At 49.1% G+C, this 16,871-nt stretch overlaps 1 protein-coding gene across 1 annotated transcript; it reads right to left on the bottom strand.

Annotated features, from left to right (window-relative positions):
* Positions 1 to 683: 683 nt before the first annotated feature.
* LOC109503916 (uncharacterized) lies at positions 684 to 1,131 on the bottom strand. Its single transcript, XM_019841702.1, has 2 exons — positions 1,000 to 1,131; positions 684 to 875 (listed from the first exon to the last, which is right to left on the bottom strand). The coding sequence occupies exons 1-2, from the start codon at positions 1,129 to 1,131 to the stop codon at positions 684 to 686; spliced, it is 324 nt and encodes a 107-aa protein (XP_019697261.1).
* Positions 1,132 to 16,871: the final 15,740 nt, after the last annotated feature.

Raw genomic sequence — 16,871 nt, 5'->3', positions numbered from 1 at the left:
GCCCGTGCTCTGAATCCGTTCATGATCGCGTGTCTGACTCTCGCTCGGTGAAGAAATTTGGGGACTCACACTCGGGATTTTGAGGGGCTCGAAGTGACGGGAAATTTTGTCGTAAGGATCGGCCTGAACGTGTTCGATGGATCGCTCTGTGGCCGACGTGGCGCTCGACAATTGACGAGCGATCGGTCCGACGGACATTAGAGAATACTCGTCGTTGAAACATTCCGACGACGAAGCGGTTAGAACACAAACACAACAACGATGACGATAATGATGATGATGATAATAATCATTATTATTCCTTTAATGATCGGCCACGGGAATATCATTGACAAATATCGGTTACGCGCAATTTTTCGACGATGAAACCGCATTATCCGCTCGCGCGCGCCTTTGATCGAAAAATCTTATTACGCGGAAAAATCCGATTGGACATCCGTCGAATGAGTGCAACACGATATCTGTATTTGCTGCAGTTTTTAATGTAATGTAACGCAACGCTCGCCGCGCCATAGCCGCCGCGAAAGAGAGAAAGAGCAGAGAGGGAGAGAGAGAGAGAGAGAGAGAGAGGGAGGGAGAGGGAGGAAGAAAGAGAGAGAGAGAGAGCAGGGAGGAGAGAGAGAGAGAGAGAGAGAGAGAGAGAGAGAGAGAGAGAGAGAGAGAGAGAGAGAGAGAGAGAGTTTTTAATGATCGGCGAACGTGACTCTGCGTTTGCTGGAATTCGCTTTTCTTCGGTCGCGATCTTTGCCCTTCTTGGCGAACGCGAGTTTCAAAGCCTCGTGATGCTCGCCGGGCTCTCGCTGCTTCGCATGTTCGTCGCGGTTCCCCGCATTATCGTTGGACGCGGTCTGCTGCAGCGAACTCCAAAGACCACCCTGCACGCACAATGGCGATTAGGCGATTTTCCCTCTGACGCGAACGCGAACGCGATTTTGCGACGCACGCGCGAAAATAGCGGCGAATTAGCTTTCGTGATTTCACTTGACTCCTGGCGACCACCTGGTATTCGGAGGTGGCAGCTGACTGGCTCGGATCCTGTTTTGACAGTCGCGCGGCACACGAACCTCCGTCCAGCGGAACTCGCTCTTGGTCGTTCTCCATTGATCGAGGATCGAGCGAAAAGGATCCCATGACTTCGTCTCTTTGCCGTCGCGAGCTGGTACCTTCGAGAGACGCGCGTGAAAGAGAGACGGAGAAAGAGAAAGATAGATAGAGGGAGAGTTGCTGAAAATGTGTTTTACAACTACCACGACACTAAAACCTGATCGACGAACTAAAACTCGCGAGACACGTCACAACGAGACGTACGTAACGTCGACGTTCCTCCTTACCGACGCGGAGTTTTTCAGAGCAGAGAACAACCTTCGCGATGCGTAGGTCTTGATCTCATTCATGTCCACCTTCGATACATGTAATTTTCGCAACGGTTAGGTTGCCTTCCCTCGGCAAAATTTCCACCTCTTCGTAACCAAAATGGAGAATTTCCTCGCCGCTTGCGTTTCACATTGCGAAACAGATGACGATCGGGCCTCTAAGCTGTGAATCTTCATACATGTATCGTTCGCTTCTCTTTTCTCAGGCAGACTTTGCTCTTTTCGCAAAGAGTACAACTATACTTGCCCGAGGAGCAGAAGAGACGCCGCAAGACTCGATACGTGTAATTATCTCGCCGCTAGTCGCGTTTTATATTTGTCGTGAGCTCGCGTCATGTAATTATACCGCCTACATAATGCGCGCGTATGTGCACATAATCGCGTGTACTTTGTCATTTACGAAGAGTAGACACCGCTGAAATCACCGCGTTGCACAATACCGTCCGTCCGCCGAGTGCATCCATCAGGTGTTACTTAATCCGCGCAAGGGTGTTGCAGAACTTGGAACTTAGTCTACGTCGTTTCCGAACATATTAACGAGCCAAGTTGCCGTCGTTGACGGAACTGATACTCGCCGGAAGTAATTTTAGCGCGCACTTGGTTGCAGGCGGTGCAACGTAGTTAATGAGTAGAATCGTTGAAGTAGTTCGTCGAAGCGCGTTAGAACGAAAGCGCCAAGTTGCACGGCGAAAAGTCGTACATTGAATGGGGGGCGTGGGAGGTGAGAGCTTGAAAAAAGAAAAAGAAGAGAGGAGCAAAGAAAAAGAGAGGAAATTGGCCGTTCGCACGTACTCCGCGATATCCCGACCGCTTCCTTCCGAAAAGAGAAAGACATTTCTCTCTTCGGTGAATCTCTCTCTCTCTCTCTCTCTCACTCTCTCTCTCTCTCTCTCTCTCTCTCTCTCTCTCTCTCTCTCTCTCTCTCTCTCTCTCTCTCTCGAGATTGATTCCGAATAGAATTAGAAAATGGTGTTGTTGCTAGATACTTGGAGTAAAATTGGTAGATTTCGATAGTTATTGATAAATCCCAAGGTAGTTCACCAACGTGTAACTCTTTGAGACACGTATTTTTCAGAAAATCCGAATCACATGAAAATTTATATACGGGGATTTCCGGGATCGCTGATGACAAATCCGTTATCAGATTTTTGAAATCCAAGATGACGGACGCAAAAATGAAAAATCGCGATAATTTCGGTGACAATGGGTATTGTGAGGTTTTTGGAGTCGCTGATTACGAATCCGTTATCAGATTTTCAAAATTCAAGATAGCGGATTCAAGATGGCGGCCAAATATGAAAAATCGCGATAATCAGGAATCAGCCATCTTAGAAAATGAACTTTCAAATGTGGACCTCAGATTCGTAATCAGCGACTTCAAAAACTAACCAGAGTACAATTTTGGGTAATTTAATAAAAATTCTATGATCCGCCATCTCGAATCGCCATCTTGCAAAATTAATTTTGGAATTTGGACCTTAGATTCGTAATCAGGCACCTCAAAAACTAACCAGAGTACAATTTTAGCTAATTTAATAAAAATTCTATGATCCGCCATCTTGAGTCCGCCATCTTGAAAATATAATTTTGAAATTTGGACCTCAGATTCGTAATCAGCGATCCAAAAAACCTCCAAATCTTGATTTTGAGCAAAAAATTCACTCATAGTTCGTGGAAAATGATTTTTTTCTGTAGAAATGTGTATTTTTCACACTTTGTTGACTTATAATAAATAGACAACTTATGCGAAACACTTTTCAACCTTTCGTGTACGTTCCCATATCATATAAGAAGCTAAACGCAAAAACGCAAAAAACCTGACAAGAATCCCTCAAATATGAAATATTTCATGAAAATGTGAGAATAAAAAGGTGATAAGTATATTACCACTATGCCTCAAAGGGTTAATGCAACGTTGACAACACTGGTCGACATATGAAGCCACTTTGGATTGGCTTGATCGAATCGGCCAATCTATAATGAATCGATTAAAATCACACTGGAATAGTTTACGACCTTTTACACGGCCGCTTTATCGAGAGAGAGAGAGAGAGAGAGAGAGAGAGAGAGAGAGAGAGAGTGAGAGAGAGAGAGAGAGAGAGAGAGAGAATCAGCCGCACGGAATATATCCGGCTCGCCGTGCCTGAACGTTCAACTAATTCGGCGTGCTCGTGATACGACAGCAATCAATTTTACTTAATGAACAGCACGCGCGCGCGCGCGCGCGCGCGCGAGAAACCAGTGCGTTTCTCCGCGAACGCCTCGAGTTCGATTAATTCGAAACAAAGTTAAAGTCAGGTGACGTCCGGCCGGCGGCGCGAGCGAACGCAATCGAGCGAGTGCAGCGGGTAACGTAATACGGAGTCAGACTACCTGAACGATCTGACAGCCGGGCTCGAAACAAAATCGGCCGACGCATCCGAGATCGCCCGATCGCAGCTGGGTTTACACATACACACCCCTCCCCCCTGCTGAGCCGACATTAAATTACGAATAAATTCCATATCAAGCATCGAGCACAAATGATACATAGCCAAATAGGTAGCTGAAGAAATAATTGAGTAATCGCGGCTATTGCAAGAGCCACCTGCCTCTGCCATCCGTGATCAAACAATCGTAACGGCGAGTGTGTGTGTTGAAATTACTAATTATTGCAAATATTAAACGCGCGATTGTTTCAGCGAGCGTATCTATAAAAATCTATCTAAATTAAAATATATCGAAAGTATTATTGCAAAATATTAAAATAATGTAAGTAGAGTAGCAAAAAAGTAATGAGTCAATCTCCCTACAGCACCGAAGTGACAGAAAATGTATCTAAAATAGATATATCCGAGAAATCAAAGTAAACATCTCACACAAGTACCACAATCTCGGTACTAAATTGTCAGAATTGAGTTGACACGAGCTCGTCGTTGACTCTCACAAATTATCGAAGTGCCCGATCGCATTAAGACCGTATCACACTAGCGACTCGCGACTGCGGCTGCGATTGCGATTGCGATTCTTCTTCGACCAGTCAGAAAGCAGCGACTGTCGTTTGGACCGTCGTTTGTCTCTTTTCCGAGTCGCAGCCGCAGTCGCAACCAATCACAGAACTCCGTATAATCACGTGACGCGCTCGTCGTAATCACATTTATTTAATAGTATGTAGAAGTCGGTGATCCTTAGAATAAGATTATACCTACTATTGTTTTATGTGTTACATATCTCCTTTAATTGTCAAAACAATTTAATAAGGAGATAGACCATTATCAAACATATCTGTATTCATCCGAAAGCATCTGTGCAAAAAAAAAACTGAAAAAAAAAAGGAAAAGAATAGCATTGCAAAATATAGAGTACTTTCATAAATAAAAAGTGCATAACAAATCATTGTTTATAATTCGTATAACTCTATTTACCTACGAAATTTCTCCGGATCCTCTAATTGTATTATAATTCTAAGAAAAGGTCATGATGGCAACCTTGTTCTTTTCTTCTTGCTATCCATGGTTTCACCCATATTTTACTTGCGTGGTAGTATCTTACAATACTCCGTAATTATAGCCGTAATTATAATAAATGTCACCATTACATATATCTGCTCTTTACGGCTCAATCGTATCAAATCCATCCATATTCATATTGCAAATGCTCTTGCAATGTTAACGGTATTTAGCCGCAGCCGCGATCGCCAATCGCAAGTGTGATCGGAAAACAAGAAATCGCAATCGCAGTCGCAGCCGCGAGTCGCTAATGTGACACGGTCTTAACGGTAGAACGAGCTAAAGCCGTTCGCGACGGATTTGTTCGTCGTGCATTTTGCTCCTTCGCATTCCAAGAGAGAGAGAGAGAGAGAGAGTGACAAGGGAGAATCCGTCGATGTCTCGCCGATCTTCGCCACTGCGGATCTCACGCAAATCGCCGAGGGATTTTTCCCGAGGATTTTGCGCGAGGATGACTTTGTTGATACTACCGCGCGTATCGCGCATAATAAAACACACGCTCGGGCTGATTACGCAACGGCCGGCTCCGATCGAGGGGAGCCGGCTTCCATTGGAGCATGCTCTGTGGAAGAGACAAACGTCAGCGGCGAACAGATCGATTATTCGCGTCCATGGAAACCACGGATGGACCAATGCGAAGAGGCTACTCTCCTTTTTGGACAGGCGCACCTGCCCTTGCTCACTCACGCCGCCGACCAATCGTGTCATCATTTATTTATTCGTCGCGAGCGACGCGTTCGGACGGCCGCGCGTGTCGCGCAATATTTTACATAATATCACGCGGCGTCTCTCTCCTGCTCTCCGGCGAGCGACCTTTACCTCAGATACAGACCGCATTCGGCTCGAGAAAAGCTCGTCACGGACGAGTCATGCCTCCGAGTCCGTCGGTTGGATCGCAAATATGATGACGTCACGAGTATCAAATTGACCGTCAGGATTCATCTATCGAATCGTATCACGTTTCAAGGCAGCTCTCGGCCGAGACGCGGTCGCGACTGCGCGGAACTCGCTTCGACGCTGCCGAATGTTAATCAGAATCCGAAGTGTTAATTGCGAGGGAAAAAGAGCGGAGATTACGCGCGCGCCAAAGACACCTGACACTATCGTCGTCGTGTGTGTCGCGACGATAACGTCAGCGCGGACTGCCATGTCGCAAAGACTGCAGATTTCCCGCGGTGGGCAGATCGACGGGCTTCTGCCCACGAAACGCGACAAACGAGACCGCGTTGAACCCAGTTTACGCGTCGCAGAGGGAGGAAGGAAGGAAGGAAGGAGGGAAGGAAGGCGCTCGGAGCCGTTGCTCGTTGATCGCGCCCTCGACTGGACTTCCTTTGCTGTTTGCATAAGCTATAAATCGCGCGCATGCAGAGAGCACAGCCACATGGAATGCATCGCGATGCAAAAACTCCGCGTAATCTACTGCCGCCCGTGGGCGTGGAATATTGAACAAGAGAGAGAGAGAGAGAGAGAGAGAGAGAGAGAGAGAGAGAGAGAGAAGCGCTCGGAAGCATATAATTCTTCCAGCACGACTTCCGGCTTTCCCCGCTCCGCGACGAGACTCATCGCGGATACGCCGCGATGACCCTCGCTTACCGACCGAACGTAATTTCAGACGCGCCGACGACGGGGGCGGTTTTCACGTTAAATCGCGATTTCTCGAGTCGCGCGCGAGCGACAGCGCCGTGACGATGTGCCGCGCGCGATGAAAAGGGCACGCGGGACACGATGAGATAAATGAAAATGATAACCCCCCTCCGCCGACGAGAGCGGCTGACGAGAACACACAAGCGCTATTTCGTCTAACCGTGGGTGATATCACGATTTCACATAATTCCGCGCGAAATCGCAGCTTCAACAACGTTCGCGCGTTCCACGCGTTACCGTGTAATTATTTTGTCACCCCCCCTGCTCCCTCCCGCGCCCCCCGTTATTATCCTCATCGTATTATGTATATTACAGGCGCGCATAGCGCGCGATAATGTCGCTCGCGCGATGCCGCAAGCGCGAGTGCGCGCGGAGAAAGAGGGGAAGCGGGGCGGTGGCGAGAGGAGGGTGGAAGGGAGGAGGCAGATAAACGCGAGGCAGATATTACGCGATTTGTGCAGCGGAAATAACGGCAAAGTCGCTCTCGGGTTTGATCTCGCGCGACTAAATACTCCGCTCGCTCCGGAGCACGCGCGTACACGCGCGCGCGCGCGCGCGCGCGCGACGCACAAACGTATCGCATTACCGCGGAGCAACGGCCATTATCAGTTTCGGATAGCAGAGAACGCGCGCGCGGAATCGACTAGCGCGCGAGCGCGCGCGCGCGCGCTAACGCAACGCGACAAACGCGTGTGCGTGATTGACATATCCCGGCGACACATCGCACGCGCGCTCTGTTGCTGCCGTCGCGCCGCGGCCGCACAGAGAGCCGCGATGCCGCACCGCGCGATAGGGCGAGTTTACGGGAATCGCGCATATCGGCGAACCAACGGCGCTTACGTGCGCCGCAAACAAACCGTGCGCGCGCGTTCGGACGCGATCGGAAAATCACGCGGTCGATTTTCTCCGCGGAGGGTCACCTTTCAAGGCAAATTGCCGCGTTTTTGCGGCAGCATATTTTTTTGTCGCCGTTTGCTCCCCGAGCGATTCGAACAACCATCGACAGTCGCGTATAAGCGGCCGTTCTCTCGTAATTCTACGCTTTTTGCGCAAAACCGGCAAAGGCCGAATAGAGAGAGGAGCAGGCATTAGAATAGAGACGAGAGATAGACCGCACGTCGATTGTAAATGATATTATGCTGAGGATATAACGAGATAGAGACGGAGGGAGAAAGAAAGAGAGAGGGAGAGGGCTAGAGAGTATGTCCTGATACTCGAATCTTTGGGTTTGTTCTTTTCAGCTGACAACTAGCGCTGCACTTGAACTGCATTGGTTCGGAACTAGAACTGACCAGTACAGCAAAAGTTCATAGGTGCGGAGATGTCAGATAGGATGGAAAAGAACGCCACAGAACGCAGGAAACAACATGGCGCTACACGTTGTTCCAGGTAATGATTCTTCAGATGATAATGATAATGATTACCTTTATTGTACCTCCATTACACGCATAACCTATCTGGGATGACGAACATGATGGTGATATATTGTTATTCCATGTTTAATAATTGATTAATATTAATAAAGAAAAAAACTGCAGAAGTAACCTAATAACTGTACTTTAGTTGATGAATTACAAATATTACATCCCGTTTTCGGAATGATAACGTCTTGTTATAAATTCGCATGTAACTATAAAAAATTTTCATATTAATCCAATTCATATAAATCCTCGTCACATAAATTCTCGTTAAATCCAATTTGGTTTGCAAATAGAACAAATTAAATACTATCAAATACTTAACTTTTTAACAAAATAGAACAAGAATTAATAAAATATAAGTTAATAAATAAAACAAAAATAGAGCATTTGCAAGTGGAACAGATTTGCAAATAAAACAAACTGAGACTTCTTTCTAATAATTATTTCCAAAAATTAATAACCAAAAAATTAATAAATCGTTGCCGATTTGATATGCGCGTTATTTCCCCTCTATATTTACTTATTACTGATGATGAAAGATTCAAAGGATGAGATTTGTGTTTGTGTTTGTGTATGTATGTATGTATGTGTATTATTCTAATATCTGCACTCGCTGCACTGAACTGCTCGCACTAGCTCCATGTCTAGTACAAACAGTACAGCGAACTGTTGCACCAAGTTCTGCTGCACCGTTGGAAAGAACAGTCACTTCTGCTAGAAAGAACGCTTCAGTGTACACTTCCCGAGCAGAGAACTAGTGAACAGAGAGTTCAGCTGGAAAGAACAACCCCTTCGAGAGTCTCGACGCTTTCAAGTTCAAGTCTCCGGATTTGCCCAACTTTGCAGTCTTCAGATCTTGCGTATTTCAAAGTTTCATCCGACGACGCGCTTCGGCATGTCGAAACTTGTGTTCGCGCAGCCGACCGGGAGATGCTATCGAGTATCAGTCGTATCAGTCGTGCGATTTATCGTTTAGCAATTGCTCGCTTGCGAAAGAGGCAGCCAGGTGAGATTCCTCGTGGAGTGCAGACGAGAGAAGGTGGGAAAGAGCGAGAGGGCGAGAAGGGGAGAGGAGAGGGACACGCGGAGAGAGAGAAAGAGAGAGAGAGAGAGAGAGAGAGAGACAGAGAGAGAGAGAGAGAGAGAAAGAGAGAGTGAGGACACGCTTCGTGTCGATCGTATCGGGCCCCGAATCTCGGAATTCGAATTTGTCGTCTTATCTGCGGATTCCATCGTAATTGCTTATCTACGAGGTGCCTGCACGCCCGGAACGGCCGCATCCACCTACTTTATGCCTCGCCCCACGAAACACGCGCGCGTGTGCATCCTCACGTGTTCGGCCGTCAGCCGACTTCGGGAACGTTTATCGTCGGTAGGCACGTCGTATACACGTTGGCCCTCCGTGGCCTTTTTCCAGCTCGCCGGAGAGTTCCGGTGGCGCCTCGTCTCGCGGCGGCTGATTACGGGGTCTGATATATCTGTCCGCGTCGTTACGTAAAAAGCTGTTTTGTCAAATCCAATTGCATCCCCCGCGCGCTTCACCCCCCCCCCAAACCCGAGCCTCAGGTTCTCGCGTTAGCTCGCGATCGCACATCTCCTCAGCTCTGAACAATCGGGAATAAGTCGAGAGAATTCATGAGAATTCGCCTCGTCGCTGGCTTTCCAAAGAGACAGCTGCACTTGCACAAGCGCGCGAATAACGCGCGGGCGTTTTGAAGCTTCTCTTAGCCGGGCCGCCCTCCTCCCCCCCTCCCCCGCGCGGCGCTGGAATAAAACGCGAAAGTCAACAACGGTCGCGGAGGGTCGCAAAGCTCCAAGTTCCGCGAAGAAAATCCAAAGGTGGAGTCGTAAGGTAGACCCGCGCACGGCGAGTCTGGCACGAGGTGGATGGTCGGGCTTGGCTGGCTGGCTTCGTAGCATGATCGGACGTAGTTAGTTCGGGACCGAGCGGCACGCATCCCAAACTTTGATTAAACGAGTCGCAGGGTCTCGCGGCCCGACTCATTTGTCTGCCGTCTGCCCTCCGCCTTCTTCCACCTTCTCCTCCACCTTCTCTCGCCCCACCTCCCCCCCTCTCTCTCCCTCTCTTTCTCTCTCTCTCTCACACGTGGCTTCTACCCGCTACCAAGAATCGCGAGCATTCCTTGAAATTTAGCCAACCCGCTCGAATACTTAATGTCCTCTCGAAACGACCGTCCCGTTTTATCGCCGAGACAATCGACGATGACGGGCGAGCGCCAAATGTTTGCGCGTTATCATGGATTTTTATAGAAACACACACACACACACATGCGGGAAATGCCAAGACAAGAGACGTGTTACGTTCCCTCCTCGCCAAGTGAAAATTCGCCCGAGAGAAACGAGCGTGCGTCGCGCGCCGTCGCGCATGATGAATTCTCTTTTGTAGCTTTTCTCGCTGTGTCGTAGCTCAAGCTCTCGCTCAAGCTCTTCCCTCCCCGCGCTGTCCAAGTCCGGGAGAGCGTGTCCGGTCCGGCCGGGGTCAAGTTGCGTCAGCGCGACGATTCGCGTCCGCGCGACGAGACCGGCTCGTATGCATCCGCGGCCGCTGCGCGCCGCGCGAATCGTCGCCGATTCGCCGCGCGTACGGCAAAAGTGATTACCGTTATCGGTACTGGGCGTCGCCGCGGTTCCATAAACGGATAATGGTACGCCACCTCGGTCCTATTCCCTTTGGAACATCTGTATGGAAGCCGTCTGCGGGCCGCGGATGGGGCAGATATCGTGTTACTAACGTCATCGTTGGCGAAGCGCTTCGAAGAGAGAGAGAGAGAGAGAGAGAGAGAGAGAGAGAGAGAGACTCGAAACGTATGGAAGGGGCTCATGCGGACCACACACGTTGGTTTCCAACGGGTGCGAACTACCGTGTTGGATCTCTCGATCTTAACTCTATCGGCCGGCGATCGAACGCAGACGCGACAGCCAGCCATCGCGCAGACTTGAAATGGGAACTCCCTCTCGCGAAGCGCGTAACTTGATAAAAGATTCCTCGCAGGTGAGATAATGGCGCGCCCGTTGTCTCTCGAAGGGCAAGCGAGCAAGAGCGGACCCGGGCGTGTTGAAAAGTTCTCCAATTTTAAGTGAGATATATATATATATATACACATGTATGCTATGCTTTTTTATAATTTTCCACGCGACTGAGAGCCAAAGTTTCCGAACCATAGATGTCCGATCTACGATTGCGGAGTATTTCGCTGGGACAAGAGAATGGCCCGTCCAAAAGTATGATGACTTGCAAATTAAGTACTTGCTCCCTCAGCTTCAGAGCTTTTACTCGCTGTTTTGCATTTAACAGGACACACGCGTGTTTGCGATTACCACCGCGCTGTGCGTACGGGCGACGAGGAGACAGAGAGGTGGTTTAATCCGCGCATTACGTAATATATACATGACAGCAGGATGAATGGAGCGAGCCGGCTTTATCTACCTTTACGCATCACTCGCCGTTCGTCGCGCGCGCGCGGAATAAAGAGCGCCGAATTCTGGCGATGCACCGATGCATCGCCCGGCGCATCGCGCGTGTGTGGGTGTCGCGGGGTGGCCACCTGTCTAGCGAGGTATGCGCCGATAGTATCACCGGGGAGAGAACCGAACGAAAGGACGGACGAGCGAGCGAGCGAGCGAGCGAACGAACGAACGAACGAACGAACGCCCAGCGCTAAGCAAAGACAAGAGCGGTAACTCACCCCGACAAATTATAGAGTGGCCAGACAGCGCGTCTCTGTCCCTCTCGTTTTGCTCCTATCCCCCGCTTCATCTGGGCTTTTTTATCCTCGCACGCCGCGCCAGCACGGCCTGCTCGGGCCTGCGCGAGCCTGCCTAGATTTTCTCACACGTTCGGGAAACGCGGCCACGCATCGGCATTCGGCGAACGACGACGACGCTGCGTGTCGAGGGGACATCGTGCGGAGGGGAGATTCTAATCTGCAGCGGGAGATCGCGCTAATTCTAATTCGGCCGCGTCTATCCGCAAGGAAGATACAAGGGTGAAACAACCCGAGCAGAAATTAAATACGGCAATTTTTTACGCCTGATATGGTATGGCTAGGCAAGTCATAAGAAGGCATTTCGAGTGGTCCTTATCCGATGGGAATGTGGCAATTGTTTTGCAATATTTTCCGGATTATACTCTGACCAGCGATGACGTCATTATTTGGATGTCTGATTTGGTCCTGATGGACGTTCGATCAGGTTTCTCGATTTCAGGCGCAATTTTATCAGGGCATTATACGGCAGTGCGTTTCACTCCTTATTACGTGCCGGATCCGATAAAGTTATCCGGGCCTTATTTGAAGTTTGGAAGTTTGGGACTGGGTTTTAATACGGCCGCCGTGGGACGATATTCTGCTCGGGCAGAAACTGAGAGTCGTCTCGCACTCGCACTACCGGACTGAATTTGTCTGAACAATTTATTCGTTGTCAATCTGTGCCTTCCTCTCAAGCTGCGGTCATTTGTTCCCCGTCGAGCTGTGTTTTTCGCCGCAAGGGAAATTGTTCGCGATTCGTCTAGAAATTATAACGTCGCGTGTCACACCGACGCGCACGCGTTCGAAATCGACGTTAACCCAATCGAAAGAATCGCACGAGTTTCGCAGCGACGACGCGTCTGCAAACTCGTTACACACACACACACACACACACACACACATGCATGCGCTCCCCCGACGCGACCTAACGAGCCGGATCTCGCGCGATGTAAATTACAAATAATAAATATCCGGTCGGCGGTCTTATCGAGTCCGAAAGATCGGAGATTTCGGCGGCGACGGCGGCGGAAGGAACGTGGCCCCCCTTGCGCTGCGATGTGGGCGGGCCCCCTCTACGGGGCCCCCCACGGGTATAAAAAAGTACTCCTCGCTTCGTCCTGCCGGGACATTTAACCCATTGCACTCGTGTGTCGTCTGCACGCGATGCGTCCAGAAGTCCTCTCTCGCGCGAGCGCACCGAGAAACTCGATGATCGCGTATATACACGTTGTTCGCTGTCGGGTGTATAATTTCGGACCTACACGGGAACGTTAAATATCTCGATAAGGACCGGGCGGCTACGTTAAAATCCCGTTAAAATCGCGCGCGCGCTTGAGATTAACCGGGATAGAGAGAGAGAGAGAGAGAGAGAGGAGAGACGAAGAACGAGACTTCATATCTCGATACTCCCCGCATCTATCCGACCAATAGAGCCAAATGTTTACTCTCACGCAGGTCAAAAGGCACAAGTTACCGTCCGTCACTTTTAACACGGCTTTAAACGGCTCCTTTTGTCTCCCGTGCGACCTCGCCTCTCCGTTTTCAAAGAAGCGTTCTCTCGAAAATCCTCGACATCCGCGGACATCGTGGTTTTGTTTTTCTTGGCGAAGCTTGCTTGTCTTTGCGACTTGCGCGGCTCATTGTTGTCCACTTGTCCGCCACGAGAACTTTTCCGACGATATATGGGGAGACAATGGGTGTTTAACAAGTACTGACACGGAGAAGTGGAAATATACAAATACAAAGTCAGCGTACGATCGAGTCGCTTCGATTTCTGCCCTAATATTCGTCGGCGTCGGAACGTTTTCCGTAACGTTTTCCCCAACGATCAGCGTATTCGCGCCGACAAGCTGCGAACCTGGTTTTAAGAAGGCCGGTCCGTTTGCGGGACACCCCGTGGCGGAAAAATGTGCCGATACAGTTCCCGACGGTAGGTTAAGTAAGAGAGTTGCCACATAGGGGCTCGCGGTGGTAATTTAATCCCCTTGGACGTAGGTAGGTGCGTACTTACGCGCGAGTACGTGTACGTGTGGCACGTAAGACCGGCCACACACCGACGCAAAAGGACGAGGACAGCGAGAGAATAGGAGGGAAGCCTCGCCGTCGTGCGGTGATCTAAGATGAAGCAGGACGGAGGCCGCGCGAGGGGGCCTTAATAGGGGAGACGAGAAAACGAGGGGGGATTCGCGCGCGCGCGCGCGCGCGTAAGGATTGTTGATCCGGTAGCCGCCGGGCTGATGCAAACAACAACGCTTATTGCAGAGAACGGAGTCGCGAGCGAGTCCTCAACGAAGGACGTATTTCTCTTCTTCATCTATCGCGCGCTGCCGGGCGCTTCGAATCAAGAAATCGCCGAACGCCGATCGTGAACGTCACTCTTTCGATGCGCGACGAGTCCAGAGTCGCCGGAACACACGTGGATGCGCACCGAGCGAAACTGACGGCGAGACGTCGAAACTACTCTTCTTTCTCTCTTTTTTTACCCTCTTCTGCTTTATTTCATCGCGAAAAAACGCCGGAGACCCTATACTGCCGAAGCGAACGCGAGACGTCCCCCTCAAACAAAACGGAAGACACGAGCTCGTTCCCGCCGTGTTCCTGTCGTGTGGAATCGTCCTGTGTGGAATAGCGAGACTCGCGTGAAAATTCGAATTAATCGATACACCGATGCACCGAGAACGGACTTTGCGGACTGAGAGCGGAGGAGAGGCCGAATAAAGCAAGAAACAAGCGCACCTTGCTCTAATTAAAAGGAAAAAAGAAACTCCGGCGAAGTGGGGAAGAGGGGGAGGCCTCGCGAGAGAGAGAGAGAGAGAGAGAGAGAGAGAGAGAGAGAGAGAGGCAGTTTGCGCGCGGAAAGACAAAGGGGGCAGGAAAGGGAGGAGAAGGATGGGGAAAGGGGGGACGAGAGGGGAAGATAGAAGAGGAATATGAAGGAAGCTCGCCTTGCATGGCGGCCTCGAGTACCCACCGACTCCCACCGGCTGGCTGCACCATCGCCATCGTCTCCACCTTCTTCGCCCCACCTCCTCTGCCTATCTATCCACGCCGCGTATCCTGCACCTTCAGGGTGGCGTCACGCTCAAGACGCTTCCGGTGTTAAATTACCCCGTGGCTCTCTCTCTCTCTCTCTCCCCCCCCTCTCTCTCTCTCCCTCTCTCTGTCTTCCCCCTGTCTCCGTCCTGCTCGCTTTTTCTCCCCCTCTGCTACATCCCTCCTATGTTACGATCCTGTGCGATCCTCTCTCTTCGCTCTCTCTCTCTCTCTCTCTCTCTCTCTCTCTCTCTCTCTCTCTCTCTCTCTCTCTCTCTCTCTCTCTGTCTCTCTCTCTCTCATTCTCTCTATTCTCTGGCTCGACGGGATTATCATCACCCGGAAGCGACTACGACGATTTCTGAAATTCGCGCGACGACGACGCGACCTGCCGTTCGGGAGATCTCGCATCGTCGAACTTCACGGAGAGAGCGGGCTGTCCAGGTCGAATTTTACGAGGGATACGAGAGAGAAGTTTGCACGGAAATGCGAGGAAAAGAATCCGGCGAAACTGAAAGATCCTGTGCGAGAGTGCAAGTGATCGCAAGTGATTTGCGCGGTCTATCTTGAATGTGATTTCACATTCAGAAGCCTCATGAATTATCAATTATCATCTCACTTTTACACGAGGATCTTTTCGACATTCAGTTTCCGGCGCGGCAGCGAGCGGAATTCACATCATGTGCCGTTTCGCGCTGTTAAACGACGTCTCTAATGAGTATTATAAATGTTCGATGTGAATGTACCAATTATATATTTACTGAGAAAAGAGCTGTCAAGGAGCCGACGAGCAAAATTAGACAGCGATATTCGAAACAGAATATCGGCTGCGGGAATCTTCGGTATAAATGGCCATCTTTTCGACCGATGAGCACGCAATGAAATACAATTTTGTTTCGATATATTTAATTATATATTGATATTTTTAATTATATATAATATTATATTTATCTTTAATTATATATATATATAATTATATATATATATATAATTATATATATATATATATAATTATATATATATATATATAAATATACATATATATATTATATTTAATATTTTCTTGACTATATTGATATCTTTCTCGCATTGTTAAAGTTACCTTAAAACGACGATACGTCGTCCCCGATAAACTCCATTTCTACACGAGGCGATATTGCGTACAACGAAATGCTTCCCTTTCGGGTGCCGGATTACATCGTGTCTTTGTCTTTCCGCGACCGTAGCATCTTCTCCTACGTCTTCTCACGCGGACTCTTTTTATCAGCGACGCACAGTCTCGGCAGCTCATCTATTTCGCGAGCGATCCACCGCAACCCAACAAGTAGCTGTCTTTGCCGGATAGTTTCGGCTTCGCGGCGCACTCTTGTCCTTGACTTATCGATTCGCACGGCCCTTTTATAATTACTTCAGTAGATAATTAAAACGATCCCTCGGCGCACCACGAGCGCTTCGTGCCCCCTCCCCCTCCCCCCCTCACGTCGGAGGGTGTATAATCGATACCAACATCGAGGGGTGTCCATAACGGGAAACACCCACCCTTTCCGACGCGTTACGCCGCGTATCGTCCCCTAAATATACATCTTTCTTCCGTAAACAACCGCAGGGGCAACCTAGATACGTCGCGATGATTTTCATCGGAATAAACGAACGGACGCGCTCGCACATCGTCGGCGATTAATCAGTCGATAATTGTTATTGTTCTAAAATTAAGGCTGTTGACCATAACGCGCTGCGGCCGGTCGGTTTTTTCGACCGACGAGCACGCAATGAAACATAACTTTTTTTTCGGTGTATTTAATTATATATTGATATTTCTAATTATTATATAATATTTATATTTATCTTTAATTATATATATATATATATATTATATTTAATATTTTCTTGACTATATTGATATCTTTTTCGCATTGTTAAAGTTACTAAAAAAATGACGATATGTCGTCCCCGGTAAACTCCATTTCTACACGAGGCGATATTGCGTACAACGAACGTTGAGTTTCAAATGAATTATTTTCCAAGATGTCTCCGGGAAAACGTGAATCTCTGGGAAAACGCCGCGAGAAACACGTTACATACATACACACACACACACACACACACACACACACACACACACACACACACACGGTACGCGCTGCC

The sequence above is a fragment of the Harpegnathos saltator genome, unplaced genomic scaffold (assembly GCF_003227715.2).
Source record: "Harpegnathos saltator strain DR-91 unplaced genomic scaffold, Hsal_v8.6 scaffold672, whole genome shotgun sequence".
NCBI classification, from domain to species: Eukaryota; Metazoa; Arthropoda; class Insecta; order Hymenoptera; family Formicidae; genus Harpegnathos; species Harpegnathos saltator.
This window is presented reverse-complemented; position numbering and strand designations above follow the sequence as displayed.